Source organism: Trichosurus vulpecula, chromosome 3, assembly GCF_011100635.1.
Source record: "Trichosurus vulpecula isolate mTriVul1 chromosome 3, mTriVul1.pri, whole genome shotgun sequence".
NCBI lineage: Eukaryota > Metazoa > Chordata > Mammalia > Diprotodontia > Phalangeridae > Trichosurus > Trichosurus vulpecula.
This window is the reverse complement of record NC_050575.1, coordinates 137,064,164-137,079,716: the sequence shown is the minus strand read 5'-3', so window position 1 is coordinate 137,079,716 and position 15,553 is coordinate 137,064,164. Positions and strand designations below refer to the sequence as shown.

At 39.2% G+C, this 15,553-nt stretch overlaps 1 protein-coding gene and 1 pseudogene across 1 annotated transcript in view; both read left to right on the top strand.

Annotated features, from left to right (window-relative positions):
* The window catches only part of TDRD12 (tudor domain containing 12), a 74,328-nt gene that overhangs the window by 28,555 nt on the left and 30,220 nt on the right, over positions 1–15,553 (top strand). The window contains exons 8-10 of the mRNA XM_036750669.1: positions 1,241–1,359; positions 11,368–11,444; positions 12,804–12,881. Of these exons, the coding sequence (XP_036606564.1) occupies positions 1,241–1,359; positions 11,368–11,444; positions 12,804–12,881 (274 nt within the window). The remainder of the gene's footprint in view (positions 1–1,240; positions 1,360–11,367; positions 11,445–12,803; positions 12,882–15,553) is intronic.
* On the top strand, positions 13,932–15,315 carry LOC118843186 (annotated as a pseudogene).

Genomic DNA, 15,553 nt, shown 5'->3' with positions numbered 1-15,553 from the left:
TTTCATGTTTTTTCTGAAATCAAGCAGCTCATCATTTCTTACAGCACAGTAGTATTCCATCTCAGTCATATACCACAACTTACTTAGCCATTCCCCACTTGATGGGCATTCCCTCAATTTCCAGTTCTTTGCCGTTACAGAGAGAGCTGCTATAAATATTTTAGAACCTATAGGTTCTTTTCCTTTTTCCTCATCACCTTGGAAAACAGAACCTATAGGTTCTTTTCCTTTTTCCTCATCACCTTGGAAAACAGACCCAGTAGTAGATATATTGAGGGGTATAGGTAGTTTAAGAACTCTTCGTGCGTAATTTCAGATTGCGCTACAATTGTTGCACCAACAGTGTATTAATGTCCCAGTTTTTCAGCATTCTCTCTGACATTTGTCATTTTCCCCTTCTATCATTTTAGCCAATCTGATAGGTGTGAGATGCTATTTCAAAGTTGTTTTGATTTGCATTTCTCTAATCCATAACGATTTGGAGCATTTTTTCATGTGACTATATATAATTTTGACTTCATCAAAAAACTGGAAGCAGGGTTTTAATATGAAAGCAGAACATCATAACAGGAGAGTTTATTTTTACAGTAGATGTCTTGGGAGACTTGACAGGTATTCCAGCAATGTTGCCATTGTTCAAACTGTTTTGGACGTTCTTCTTCTAGAATTACCCTTCCTAATATACTAACTTCTTAGGAAAATTAAGCCTTTTTTTTTTAGCCACAAATGGCATTAACACCTTGATGCTCCTTATTCACCAGCCTTTATTTTAACCTTAGACTGTTGTCAAAAATCCAGCCTTAAGAAGGATTAAGATTTTCCACCATTAAGGATAGTTAGAAAGACTCGCCTCAAGCTCATGAAAAGTTCTGATGTGGTCAGCCTGTTATTCTGTACCTTCTACAGCTGTAGAACAGCACAGTGAAAATTAATACTTCGAATGATAACCCTGGAGCATTGCATGATCCTAAGAAGTCGTTAAAGAGAAATATAAAGTGTATAGTATTTGGAAAGCAACTTTAAGTCAAGAAAAAAATTTCCAAAAACAAAAGCTGAGAAAAGGGATTGGGGCTTAACCTTGAACAAGTAACAAAATTCATTTATATTGAATTCCACATTTCCTGAGCAGTCCATCTATTAGGGTTTCACAGTTTTTATTTTTATATCCTCATTTTTCTCTGCCTCTCACATGCACCCTATTGTTTTCAAATGTTTTATGTGACAATTTGTTTATTTTCAGGTGTGATTTTACAACGTAATGGACTTTCATTAGGTTTATCCTCTAAAAAAATCACTGAGAAGATAGAGAAGATACATAAAGAAAAAGAGTGTATCTCTTTAAAAGAAATAAACAAAATTGTAAGTATTTAAAACTGAATTCACAGAAAAGCTTATAGTTTTGCTTTTTTCTCTGTAACAAGAACAAAAACTTTTTTGTCATCAGAGGTACTCAACTGTAACCTGAGCACTGTTGTGTACATAGTGAATATAGCAATTGTCTGAATCAATATTTTGAAATCCAACTATTCTATCAGATCATAGTATCTTAGAGTTGGAACCTCAGCAGCGAATCCTTCTTTTTAATACACTAAGTTTTCTTACCCCAAAGAGATCAGAGAAATAGAAAAAGGATCCATATGTATAAACATATTCATAATAACTCTTTTTATAGAGGCAAAGCATTGAAAACTTATGAGATAATGCCCCTGAGTAGGGAAATGGCTGAACACATTATGTTACAGGAGTTTAATGGAATATTGTAAGTATTGCTCTAAGAAATGACAAAAGGGACATTTTCTTTTTTTTAATAAATTTATTTTTTATTTTTAGTTTACAACACTCAGTTCCACAAGTTTTGGGGTTCCAAATTTTCTCTCCCTCCCTCTCCTCCCTGCTCCCTCCCAAGATGGCATGTAATCCAATGTAGGTTCTATATTTACCTTCACATTGAACTTATTTACATAATAGTCCAGTTGTAAAGAAGAATTATAACCAATGGAATGAATCATGAGAAAGAAGAAACAAAACCAAAAAAGGAGGAAAAAAGAGCAAATAGTTTACCTCAATCTGCATTCAGACTCCATAATTCTTTCTCTGGATGTGCATAGCTTTTTCCATCATGAGTCTTTTGGAGCAGTCTTTGATGAGAAGAGCCAAATCTATCAAAGTTAGTCCTTACAGATACCATGTGTCTGTAATCATGTATGATGATCTCCTGCTTCTGCTCCCCTCATTCAGCATCAGATCATTTAAGTCTTTCCAGGTTATTATGAAGTCTGTCTACTCTTCATTTCTTATAGCACAGTAGTATTCCATTACATTCATATACCACAATTTGTTTAGCCATTCCCCAATTGATGGGCATCCCCTTGATTTCCAGTTCTTTGCCACCACAAAAAGAGCTGCTATAAATATTTTTGTACATAGTGGTCCATTTCCCACTTGTGTGATCTCTTTGGGATACAGCCCTAGAAGTGGTATTGCTGGGTCAAAGGGTATGCACTTTTTTATAGCCCTTTGGGCATAGTTCCAAATTGCTCTCCAGAATGGCTGGATCGATTCACAACTCTACCATCTTGGCTCTGCCCCTGCTTTTGCTTATTTCTTGGCCTTTTCTCAGACCGTCTTTGCAGCATCTGATAGTGTTGACCACCTTCACCTCACTGGGTTTTCATGACATTGATCTTCGCTGGTTCTCCACCTGCCTGTCTGATCTTTCTCAATCACCTTTTCTGGTTAATCATCCCTGTTGTATCTTCAACTATGCTTCTGAAACCCCAGGGCTTTGTCCTTGATATCTTTAATATCTTTTTCTATCCCCTTTCCATAACCTCATCAGTTTCCATAGGTTTAATTATCATCTCTATGTTGATGACTTCCCAGTCTTTGATTCCAGCCTTGGTCTCTCCTCCAGTCTCCTGTCCTACATCACTGCCAGTCCATTAGATATTATTAACTGGATATCTTATAAGCAGCTTAAACTAAATATAATGAAAATAGAATTCCTGGGGGTGGAGTCAAGATGGTGGAAAAAAGACAAGAATTTAGCTGAGCGCTCCCAAATTTACTTCCAAATTACTTTAAATCATGCCTCAAAATGAATTGTGGAAGAACAGAACCCACAAAAGGACAGGGTGAAACAATTTTCCAGCTCATGATAACTTAGCAGGACTGTAGAAAAGGTCTGACTCACTTGGATAAAAGGGGAGCACAGTCCAGCACGGTAGTGTTGGGGCAAGCCAGCGGGAGGCCCCTAGCCCCAGTGCAGATCAGCAGTCAAGGTCCCGAAGTTCTGGCTCAGGCCAATGACATAGCAGGTAAGCATCCAGGCCCAGAGACCCCAGGTGCAGCAAGCCATTGGCCAGGCCCGTGGCTCCCAGCACAAGAAGTTTGGAACAGTGCCCGCTGTACTTCAGCTCAACTTTAAAAGTCATGAATGAGCTGGAAAATGAGAACAACAAAAGAAAAACCCTGAAAGCTATTGTGGCAACAGGGAAGATCAAAGCACCAACTCAGAAGAGGATAACAGTGTCAAAATACCTACATGTAATGCCTCAAAGAGAAATAGGTTCAAAAAGACCTCCTGCAAGAGCTCTAAGAGGATTTAAAAAATCAGATAAGAGAGATAGAAGAAAAATTGGGAAAAGAAATGAGAGTCATGTAAGAGAATCATGAAAAAATTCAACAGTTGGTGAAGGAAGCACAAAAATGGAAAAAAGATGTACAAAAAGTCACTGAAGAAAACAATTACTTAAAGAGAAGAATTGGCTAAATGGAAAAGGAGGTACAAAAATCTGCTGAGAAAAACAGCTTCTTAAAAAGTATAATTGGCCAAATGGTAAAGGAGGTACAAAAGCTAACTGAAAATAACAATTCCTTGAAAATTAGAATCAGGCAAGTGGAAGCTAATGACTCTATGAAAGATCAAGAATCAAACAAAAAAGAATGAAAAAAATAGAAGAAAATGTAAAATACCTCATTGCAAAAACGACTGATCTGGAAAATAAATACAGGACAGATAATTTTAAAATTATTGGACTACCTGAAAGCCATGATTAAACAAAAGAACCTGGACAGAAACTTTCAGGAAATTTTATCAAGGAAAAATGGCTAGATATCCTAGAACCAGAGAGTAAAATAGTAATTGAAAAAATCCACCAATCACCTCCTGAAAGAGATCCCAAAACAAAACTCCCAGGGATAATATATAGCCAAATTCCAAAACGCTCAGGTCAAGAAGAAAATAACGTAAGCAACCAAAAAGAATCAATTCAAATATTAAGTAGCAGCAGTCAGGATTACACAGGAGTTAATAGCTTCTACATTAAAAGATTGGTGGGCTTAGAATTGGATATTCTGGAAAGCAAAGGAGCTTGGAGTACAACCAAGAATCCACTATCCAGCAAAAACTGTGCATAATCCTTCAGGGGAAAAATAGACATTCAATGAAATGGGATTTTCAAGCATTCCTGATGAAAAGACCAGAACTGAATAGAGAATTCAGCTTTCAAATAAATACAAGACATAAAAGCATAAAAAGGTAAGCAGGAAAGAAAAAAAGTTATTCAGTAAGGTTAAATTGTTTACATACCTATATGGCAAGATGATACTTGTAACTCTTAAGAACTGTATCTCTATTAGGGCTGTTAGAGTATACATAGAGGGTGCAGGTATAAATTAACGTTGATGGGATAATACTAAAAAAAATTAAGGAGTGAGAAAGAGGATTGCACTAGGAGAAGAGGGAAGAGAAAGGCAGACTAGGGTAAATTATATCACATAAAGAGGCCTGAAAAACCCATTACAGTAGAGGGAAAGAAGGGAGAGGGGTGAACATCGCTTGAACCTTACTCTCATCAGACTTGGCTCAAACAGGGAATAACATAGACACTCAACTGAGTATAGAAAATCTGTCTTACCCTGAGGGGAAGTAGCAGGGGCGAGGGACAAGAAAGGGGAGGGGGGTTAGCAGATAGAAGGCAGTGTAGATTGAGGAAAATGGTCAAAAGCAAAGCACTAGTGAGGAGGGAGGGACAGGGTGAAAGGGGAAAGAGAGAGGGAAGTATAAACAGGAAAAATAGGATGGAGGGAAATACATGGTAAACATAACTAGGAATGAACTCACCCATAAAACAGAAATGGATAGCCAAGTGGATTAAAAACCACAATCCTGCAATGTATTGTTTATAAGAAACACATTTGGAGCAGAGAGACACAGAGTAAAGGTAAAAGGCTGGAACAGCATATGTTATTCTTAAGCTAAAGTAAAAAAAAAAAAAGCGTTAGCAATCATGATTTTAGAAAATGTAAAAGCAAAAATAGATCTAATTAAAAGAGACAAGGGGGGAGCCAAGATGGCAGCTGGAAAGTAGGGACTTGCGTGAGCTCCCCCTCCAGGTCCCTCCAAACACCTATAAAAAATGGCTCTGAACAAATTCTAGAGCTGCAGAACCCACTGAATAGCAGAGGGAGGCAGGGTTCCAGCCAAGGACACCCTGGATGGTCACTGGGAAGGGTCTATCGCTCGGAGCTGGGAGTGGAGCAGAGCCCAGCGTGGCTTGTGCCAGGACCAACTAGATTGGGAGCCAAGCGGAACAGGCTATAGGGCCCTGAATCAGTAAGCTGTGGCAGTTACCAGACTTCTCAACCCACAAACGCCAAAGACAACAGAGAAGGTTAGTAGGAAAAGCTGCTGAGACAGAGTGAAAGTGGTTCATGGTCGGCCAGGGCCCCGGGGTCGGCAGAGGTGGTGCAGCTCTGAGGCTGCTTCCAGAGCTACAGCTGCAATTGCTTCCAGCTCCAGGCCCACTTGGTTGGAGGAATTAAGTGGCAGATTAGAGCGGGAGTGCTCAGCCTGCTTTGCCCTGCCTGGATCTGGGCTGCAATCCTGCTTGGTGGTTCTTGGGGAAGGAGGAGTGCTGGTGTGGCAGGACTTGCTGTGTAGAAGTAGCTCTGAAAATAGCAGCAGAGCCCCTCAAGCTTGGGACGGAGTGCTCTCTACAAGCAGTCATACCCCAACGAGAAGCTCAAGGGTCAAGTAGTTGGCTGGGAACATGAATAGGCAGTGAAAATGGTCTCAGATTCAGACTCAGACTTTGGATTTTTTTTTTGGTGACAGAGAAGACCAAAACATACAGCCAGAAGAAGTCAACAAAGTCAAAGAGCCTACATCAAAAGCCTCCAAGAAAAACATGAATTGTTCTCAGGCCATGGAAGAGCTCAAAAAGGATTTGGAAAAGCAAGTAAAAGAAGTAGAGGAAAAATTGGGAAGAGAAATGAGAGTGATGCAAGAATACCATGAAAAACAAGTCAATGACTTGCTAAAGGAGACCCAAAAAATTACTGAAGAAAATAACACCTTAAAAAATAGACTAACTCAAATTGGTGAAAGAGCTCCAAAAAGCCAATGAGGAGAAGAATGCCTTGAAAGGCAGAATTAGCCAAATGGAAAAGGAGGTCCAAAAGACCACTGAAGAAAATACTACCTTAAAAATGAGATTGGAGCAAGTGGAAGCTAGTGACTTTATGAGAAATCAAAATATTACAAAACAGAACCAAAGGAATGAAAAAATGGAAGACAGTGTGAAATATCTCACCGGAAAAACCACTGACCTGAAAAATAGATCCAGGAGAGATAATTTAAAAATTATTGGACTGCCTGAAAGCCATGATCAAAAAAAGAGCCTAGATATCATCTTTCAAGAAATTATCAAGGAAAACTGCCCTGATATTCTAGAGCCAGGGGTTAAAATAGAAATTGAAAGAATCCACAGATTGCCTCCTCAAAAAGATCCCAAAAAGAAAACTCCTAGGAATATTGTTGCCAAATTCCAGATCTCCCAGATCAAGGAGAAAATATTGCAAGCAGCCAGAAAGAGACAATTTGAGTATTGTGGAAACACAATCAGGATAATACAAGATCTAGCAGCTTCTACGTTAAAGGATTGAAGGGCTTGGAATAGGATATTTTGGAGGTCAATGGAACTGGGATTAAAACCAAGAATCACCCAGCAAAACTGAGTATAATGCTCCAAGGGAAAATATGGATTTTCAATAGAATAGAGGACTTTCAAGCTTTCTCAGTTAAAAGACCAGAGCTGAATAGAAAATTTGAGTTTCCAACACAAGAATCAAGAGAAGCATGAAAAGGTAAACAAGAAAGAAATCATAAGGGACTTACTAAAGTTGAACTACTATCTCAGAGAAAGGGGAGGTGAGGAAGGGAGAGAAAAAATTTGGAACTCAAAATTTTTTAAAAATGAATGCTAATTGTCTTTACATATGACTAAGAAAAAATCATTAAAAAAAATTGAATTCCTTATTTTCCCCCTAAATCTGTCCCTCTTCCAAACCTTCCCTACTTCTTTTGAGTTCTGTTGAATTCTGTGACTGTTCTTCCCAGTCATCCAAGCTTGCAACCTTAAAGTGATCCTCACCTTCACTCTCTCATCCTACATATCCAGTCAGTTTCCCAGTCTTGTCATTTCTTATCTCTTGTATGTGTCCCCTTTTGTCTATTGATATAGTCAGTTGTTGCCCTAGTTAAGCCCATGAGAACCTTAAGAAGTCTTAGGAGGCATCAAATTCAGCCTAAGTATTTAATTCACATTACTGTTGATAAGTTGCCATTTGATTTCTGCCTGAAGACTTCCAGTGAAGGAGAGTCCAACATTTCTTGAGTCATCCCATCCTACTTGTGGGAAATACTGATTGTTAGGAAGTTTCTCCTTATATTAAATAGAAAGCTGTTGCCTCCATCTTTTACTCATTGGTTTTGAATTCTGTCTTCTAAGACCAAGCTGCCCACATTAGTCCTTAACTTACTGGAAGAAAGCTATCATGTATTCTCTAAATCTGTTCTCCAGTTTAAACATCTTACTTCAACCCATCCTTGTATGATTTGGTATGCACTGCTCTCACCATACTGGTTACCCTCCAACTTGCTATTTTTCTTCTTAAAATAGGACATTTAGAACCAATCAAAAATATCCCAGTACTCTTGAAAAATAAAATCATCCTTAAGTCATATCTAGATTTTAACCAGGAAAGAATACCCCAGAAATAGCATCTCTTTTATTATTTGTAGTCTTCCTTTCAGTGAACCCCTGCCACCATTATCTTTTTTATTAACCATGTTACACTATTGATTCATACTGAGTTTAAAAACTGCAAAAAATTTCCAATATTTTTCCATATGAACACCTATAAGTTTCATCTAATCACCACACTTCTAGAACTTCATCTAAGGATGCTTTACAGTGCATTTTATACTATTTTTCTTAGTGTTTGCTTATGATCAGATTATGGTAAAAGATGAAATTTGGGAGTAGGGAGAGGTTGTTGACAATTCATCTAGTTAGCTTGAATTTGATTTTTCAAATCAAATGATGGACTTTGAATACCAAACATAGCAGCATTTTATATTTGATCCTAGAAATGGTAGGGAACCATTGGAATTGAGAGAAAGAGAGTGTGTGTTGTGTGTGTATGTGTATGTATGTGTGTGTGTGTGTGTGTGTGTGTGTAGGGAGGGAGTGACATGGTCAGTCCTGTGTTTTTAGGAAGATCACTTCAGTGGCTGAATTAGAGGATGGATTCAAGTGAGGAGAGACCTGAGGCAGCAGAACCTCCTTCTATCCCCCACCCAAGTAGGCTATTGCTGTATTCCAGGCAGGGAGGTGATGATTGTCCGCACCTGCAGTGTCAGGAGAGAAGGGACATATTTGAGAGATGTTGCAAAGTTGAAATCAGCAAGCGTCGACAACAGATTGGAGGTAGGGAGTGAGAGATATTGAGCATTTAACATGTTAACCATCCTGCTCTTATGAATTCCCTTTCCAGACACTTTTTATGTTTTAAAACAACACTGTTGTGGCTCTTCTGTTGTGTTACTCATCTTTTATCAACTTTGCAGGATCATCGTCTGTGTCCCATCTCCAGTAATAGTACATTCCTATACCCAGTTGTTATCTTATTGCATATTTCTTCTAAATCTACGTATTTTACCCCACATTTTTCTCCTGAACTCCAGTCTGACATCTCCACCTGAATGTCACTCAAGCATCCCCAAATCAGTATTTCTAAAATGCAACTCATTATCTTTCCCTTTAAATCCTACCCTTCCTCCTAACTGTTCTTCGTCACCCAGATTCTTAACCTGGGAGTCATCCTTGATGATTTATGCTCACCTTTGTAGCTAATCAGTGCCGGTGCTTATTGCTTTTACCTCCACAGCATCTCTCCTGTCTGTCCTTTTCTGTCTATCCACCCCACAATCCCCCCAGTTGAGACCCTCACGATTTACATCAGAACTGTTACAGTAGCTTCCTAATTGATTTCCCTGCATCTTGTCTCTTCTTTTTCCAACTCATCTTCTACACAGCTGCCAATAACAAGTCTGATCAGGTCATTTCCCTTCTCAAGTTTTAGTGGTTTCCTGTTGCCTCTAGGATAAAACACAGACTCCTCTGTTTAAGGCTGTAAAGCCCTGCAAACTGACTTTAGCTTGTCATCTCAGGCTAATTACACACTATTCCCTTCTCCATACTTTGTTCCATTCACATGACCTACTTGATAATAGTAAGTTCCTTGAGGTGAGGAGTTCTTTGACTTTTAAATTTGTATTTCCAGTGGCTAGCACCCAACTTCCAGTGCAAGTGACTTCCAGTGCCAGCTAGTGGATTCTAGTGCTCTGGCTGGCTCAAAATTACCCCAATTTTTAATCTCTGCCTTCAGAGAGTTTTAATCAATTTGTTCAAGTAGGTTAATGATTTCAAGATCTGCCCTTAAGTTACTGGGTTAATTTGCATATATTAACCTTAGAGTCATTACCATTTTCCTTCTAGGCAAGACTACTGAGAGTTATTAAGTACTTCCTGTGTTCTAGGCCCTGAGATTAGTGCTAGAAATACTAATACTGACTAAAAAGACAATACCTGCCTTCAAGGAGTTAATTTTCTAATGGGGTACATTGGTAACTAAGGTGCAGCCCCAGGTGGGGCCAATGAAGGGAGGTCTGATTATATCTTTGCTGCCAAGTAGGCCCCAAACCCCTAGCTACTAGGTGCTAAGCTGATGTGGGTGTGAAGCCCCGAGGGTCCTAAGGGGAGTTGCTAAGACCAGAGCCAATAGTAAGAGCTTAAGTTCTGGTGGCTCAGATAACATTTGATGATGGCTAAAGAGTGCATAAAAAGAGAGGACAGAGGTATTTGCTTAGGGCTCTCACTCTTGGTGGTGGGCTGACGTGGAGACTCTGGGCAGCTGTAGTTAAGAGCCCTCAGCTTGTAAACCTGGATGGTTGGACTTTGTTAAACTCTGGTAACTATGCATTGAGATTTGAATAAGACAAGGTCTGTCTGTTGATGTTTGTAATTGCTCTGAAGCTCAGGGTGCTGGCTTTTCCCCCTGAGCTGAGTAAATGATACTTGTATGTTGGATTTAAATTGAGATTGTTAACCCCTTAAGGTTGCTTTCCTTAGTAAAGCAGATCAAAAGAACCTGTGTTGGCAGCTTTCTGTATGCTGGTTGTTGTTGGTTTTTCACCCCCATAGCAGCTGCTAGCCGAATTGTTGCATCATGGGGGAAGACCACACATTAATAAAAGGGGGTAATTTTCTGGCCAGGGGCACGATGTAGAAGTCCAGAAAGGCAGAAGCACAGCCAGGAGGGGACTGAAGGCTGGCTGGTCTGAGACCCTCCACCAAATAGAATTCACCGGTGGCAGAGGAGGGCTTGTATAGCAGAGGAATGTTCTTTCACTTGGCATATCTTGTAGCTTCTACCCTCCCACCATCACTTTGTTCTTCCCCTTCTCTCCACTTAAATCACAACCACTGTAGTTCGGGCCTTGAAGATCACTTCTCACCTTGCCTGTTGCTATACTACTAATTGATTTCCTAGATCCCTGCACTCTGTCTGTCCTGACCCCCCTCTCATCTTAACCTTGAATTCACCCAGGCAGTCGTAGGGTAGCTTTTGTCTTTTCTTGCCTGGAACCACATCCCCTTCTGGCTATTTCCAAACTGTGCTGCCTATCAACCAGCCCTTTCCTCTTCATCTCACCTTTTTGTGTGGTCTTCTCTACTTAGAACAGAGCTGGAGGGAAAGGAGCCAGTCTTGCTTACTTATAACTGTGTTCGTCCTTCACTTAGCACAGTGCCTGGCCCATAGTAAGTGTTTAATAAATGCTTTGTCATTTGTCATAAGTAACCTGTTTAATATGTGAAATTAAACTGTGAGTGATTTTAAAAGCTCTGGTGTTTGAACAGAAGTTATTCTAGCAGCATGAAATATTTACTAGGCTTTTCCTTAATGGTGTATATACTTAGGAATCCAAGTGTTTTTGAAAATGTTTTTGTCTTTGTGCAGACTGTCACAACTTCAGCATATTGTCCTAGAAAAGGAGGCATAACTATTTATGCTGAGCCAGATGTACAAGCGGAAAGGTATGATTGAGAATTCAGTAAAGTTGCTTATAGAACTAATATTATTTGTCTTAATCTCGTAAGAAGTACAGGATAACTGTACAGGAAATCATCCTGATTTCCAAAAAGGGTAAAGGGTGTATTTTAGTAAGCATGCAGCAAAACAAATGACAAAGTCTGTTAGGTAATCTAGACAGTAAGTGCTATTAAACAGATTTAAAACTAGTTGAATGTTAATTAACGGCTTTATATGTACCTGGACTCTTTAGTTTTTATTTAAGGGTACAAAATGGCTCTGGGCTTGATGCTGTCCTCAGCAGTGTTTTTATCAGGGGCCTTTGATGAACACGCAGTTGGGGTCCTTATTAAATTTGTAAATGACACATAGAGCAGCAAAGGATAATAAATGTGATAAAAGATAGAATCCAGATTTTCAGATGTGACAGTCTGGAACTATGAGCTAAAACCAGGAAGATGAAATAGAATAAGTATAAAAGAGGTTTCTGCACCTCCTCCTCACCCCCATTTTAGTCTAGTGCTGGGGGTAGATGGGGAAGGGGAGCAGATGATGAGAGACAAATAATTCTGATATAAATTATATGTTATAAAAGCTGTATGCATAGAATACCCATGGGAACTAGTACAGGGTGTCACATAGAAAGCACTTAATAAATGCTTATTGATTGTTGATCTGTTTTGACAAAAGTTAATGTCAGAGAAGTGAAAGTTTTCACTTGACCACAGATTTTTATCTGAGTCAGTATTTTATGGCAGATTTTTAAAAAAATGAGCATAATCTTAAACTCTGTTAATAAAAATAAAATATCCATATCATGGGACATACCTAATTCCTATCTTGTTGTGTTCAGTGCTGGTCATATTGCCTCTGAAGGTTTAGTGCCTTACCATAAGCAAGATATACAAATGATGCTGAGTCCCAAAGGTGACAGAGAGGGATCGATCTAGAAACCATATCATGCAGGAAAAAGTGGAAGAAGCTAAGACTGTTTACCCTAGAGAAGACAGGTGGACAAATAATTATAATTCATCATTTATGAGAGAAGTACATACAAATTGGGAGAGATTCCATAGGGCCAAATGTAGCCAGCAAAGGCTACATGATAGAAGTGGCCTTTGAGCCACGCCTAGAAAGATGGAGGAACATTTCTTGGTAGACATTTTGGGGGCCACTGAAGGCCCCTCCACAACAACATAAAAGATGGCCTGGGACACTTTAGAGAAGCAGTCATGGTCCAATTTAGCTGGAGTGTCAGTTTTAGCGGATAAATGAGTTGGTGACATACTTTTAAAAAGCTATTTTCAATGTTTTTGACATGTTTATAAAGTGTTCTCATATGAACTTTCTTTTTAAATTTCTAGTTCATGTCAGAAGTTAAACGAAAAACAATTGAAAATGACGTTGAAGGAGAAATATGATGAAAAAAATGGCTGTGTGAAGTAAGGAATTTTCTCCAGTGATTAGAAAGTTTAGTAATGGCATGAAAACTTGAATTTGGCCCATAGTTTCACACTGAGAATCAACTCTACATTTCTGTTGGAAGCAATAGTACCGTATACAGCGTATGTAATAATTTTGGTTGCATGTTTTTCCTGTGGTCAGGCTGTTTTTTCTCATTTGTTTTTAGTTCTGTTTCATGTTTCTAAAGTTTTTTGATAGTGAGTTTCTGATTATAATAGAAGAGTGTGCCAAAAGGAGCAGTTGTAAAAATATTCATCAGGCATAGCTTATTTACTGGCAACTTTGAATTTTTTCAGAAGCAGTATTACATGTTAATTTTTGCTATTGATTTCTGTGGTTGTTGGATTTTTACTTTTTCCCCCAAGTTGTTTAGAGTGAAAAAGAATTGATCACTGAGATAAATTTCGCTGCTTGTACTTAAAGGCTCTCTTTTGGTAAAGTTAATTCCTCATAATTTGGAGCTGTAGATAACAGAGCATCCTTTCAGACTAACAAAGCACTGATTTCAAAATGATTTTAATTCAGTTTGCCTTTTGAGAATAGCTAATTTTTTTTATGGAAAAGACAGTTTTACATGCATTTTTATTAGTTTCCCAGATATAAAAAGCACCTTAATGCAAGTTATTTGTAATTTGTTGATGCAATTTTGTTTGGTTAAAGATTCAGGAGGATGAATATATTCATGTCATGATGTGTGCTACTGAAGTTTATTCTCTGTGCTTCTTTTGTTAGCTGACATAGGTCCAAAGTCCCTACAAGAATGAATTATCTGTCTGACAGTGTAGTAATTTGTCCTCCTTTACTTCATTTTTCATATCTATAAAAGAAGGGAATAAACTATATAATCTTTAAGGATCCTTCCACCTCCAAAAAGTCTATGATTCTTTGCTTTATGACATACAGACTGTTTTTGAATGCCGTTTAGCTGGTATTAAAATGATTGAATTGAAAACACAAAAATAGAGTGCAGCGCCATGCATGGGCTGGAGTGAGGGTGCAAGGCAAGGTGGTACTGACTCAGCACAAAGTGAAAACTCTGTTACTACTACGATGGGGATATTGGAAATTACTACTATGGGCAGGACCACCCAATGAAACCCCATAGAATCCGAATGACTCACAACTTGCTACTAAACTATGGACTCTACCGGAAGATGGAAATTTATTGGCCTCAAAAAACCCATGCAGATGAGATGACCAAGTACCACAGCGATGAGTACATTAAGTTTTTGTGTTCTGTCTGTCCTGATAATATATCCGAGTACAGCAAGCAGATGCAGATATTTAATGCTGGAGGACTGCCCAGTGTTTGATGGCTTGAGTTCTGTCAATTATCCACTGGTGAAGCTTAATAAATAGCAGATGTACTGCTGTGAACTGGACTGGGGGCCTGCACCACGCTAAGAAGTCCGAAGCTTCTGTTACGTCAACAATATTGTATTGGCCATCCTGGGACTGTTAAAGTACTGTTAAAGTCATTGACATTGACATTCACCATGGCAATGGTGTGGAAGAAGCTTTCTACACCACAGATTGGGTCATGACAGTGTCCTTTTATAATAAATATGGAGAGTACTTCCCAGGAACAAGTGACCTACGGGACATTGGAGCTGGCAAAGGCCAATACTATGCTGTCAACTATCTGCTTCAAGATGGGATTGATGACAAGTCTTATGAGGCTACTTTCAAACCAGCTTTGTCCAAGGTGATGGAGACCTTTCAGCCCAGTGCAGTGGTCTTACAGTATGGTTCTGATTTCCTGTCTGGAGACCAATTAAGTTGTTTCAACATTACCATTAAAGGCCATGCCAAGTGTGTGGAATTTGTCAAGAGCTTCAGTTTACCCATTGCTGATGCTGGAAGGGGGTGGCAACACCATCCACAATGTAGCCAGGTACTGGACATATGAGACAACTGTGGCCCTGGACACAGAGATTCCCAATGAACTTCCCTACAATGATTACTTTGCATGCTTTGGACCGATTTCAAACTTCATATCAGCCCATCTAACATGACCAACCAGAATACCAATGCATACTTAGAGAAGATCAAGCAGAGGTTGTTTGAGAACCTCTGGAGGTTGCCACATGCCCCTGGTGTCCAGATGCAGCCCATTCCTGAGGATGGGATACAGGAGGACAGTGGAGATGAGGACGAGGAAGACCCTGACAAGCACATTTCAATATGCTCCTCAGACAAGAGAATTTCTCATAAGTAGGAGTTTTCAGACTCAGATGGGGAAGACATGAGGGTAGTTGAAAGAACTCATCCAGTTGCAAGAAAGCCAAGAGGGTCAAAATGGAAGAGAAGAAAGATCAAGAGCCAGAGGAGAAAAAAGAAGCAAAAGAGGAGAAGACAAAGGAAGAGAAACCTGAAGCCAAAGGACTGAAGGAGGAGACTGAGTCTGCTTGAGCTCTCTAGCTTTCCTTAGGGCCTGCTGCCCATACCTCCTTCCAATTTCTTTGCCCAGATACCCTCAAAGAGTTTATATATTCTATGTCTTTCTATTTATATATAATTATATGAGATAGAACAGTCCCCAGAACACAAGAACTAGGGGTTTTGCTATTGGCTGCCCAATCCAGTGCCTTTGTTGCCTTGCACACCTGAATCCCAGGCAGGTGAATCCATTTCTTCCCTCCCTGTATTA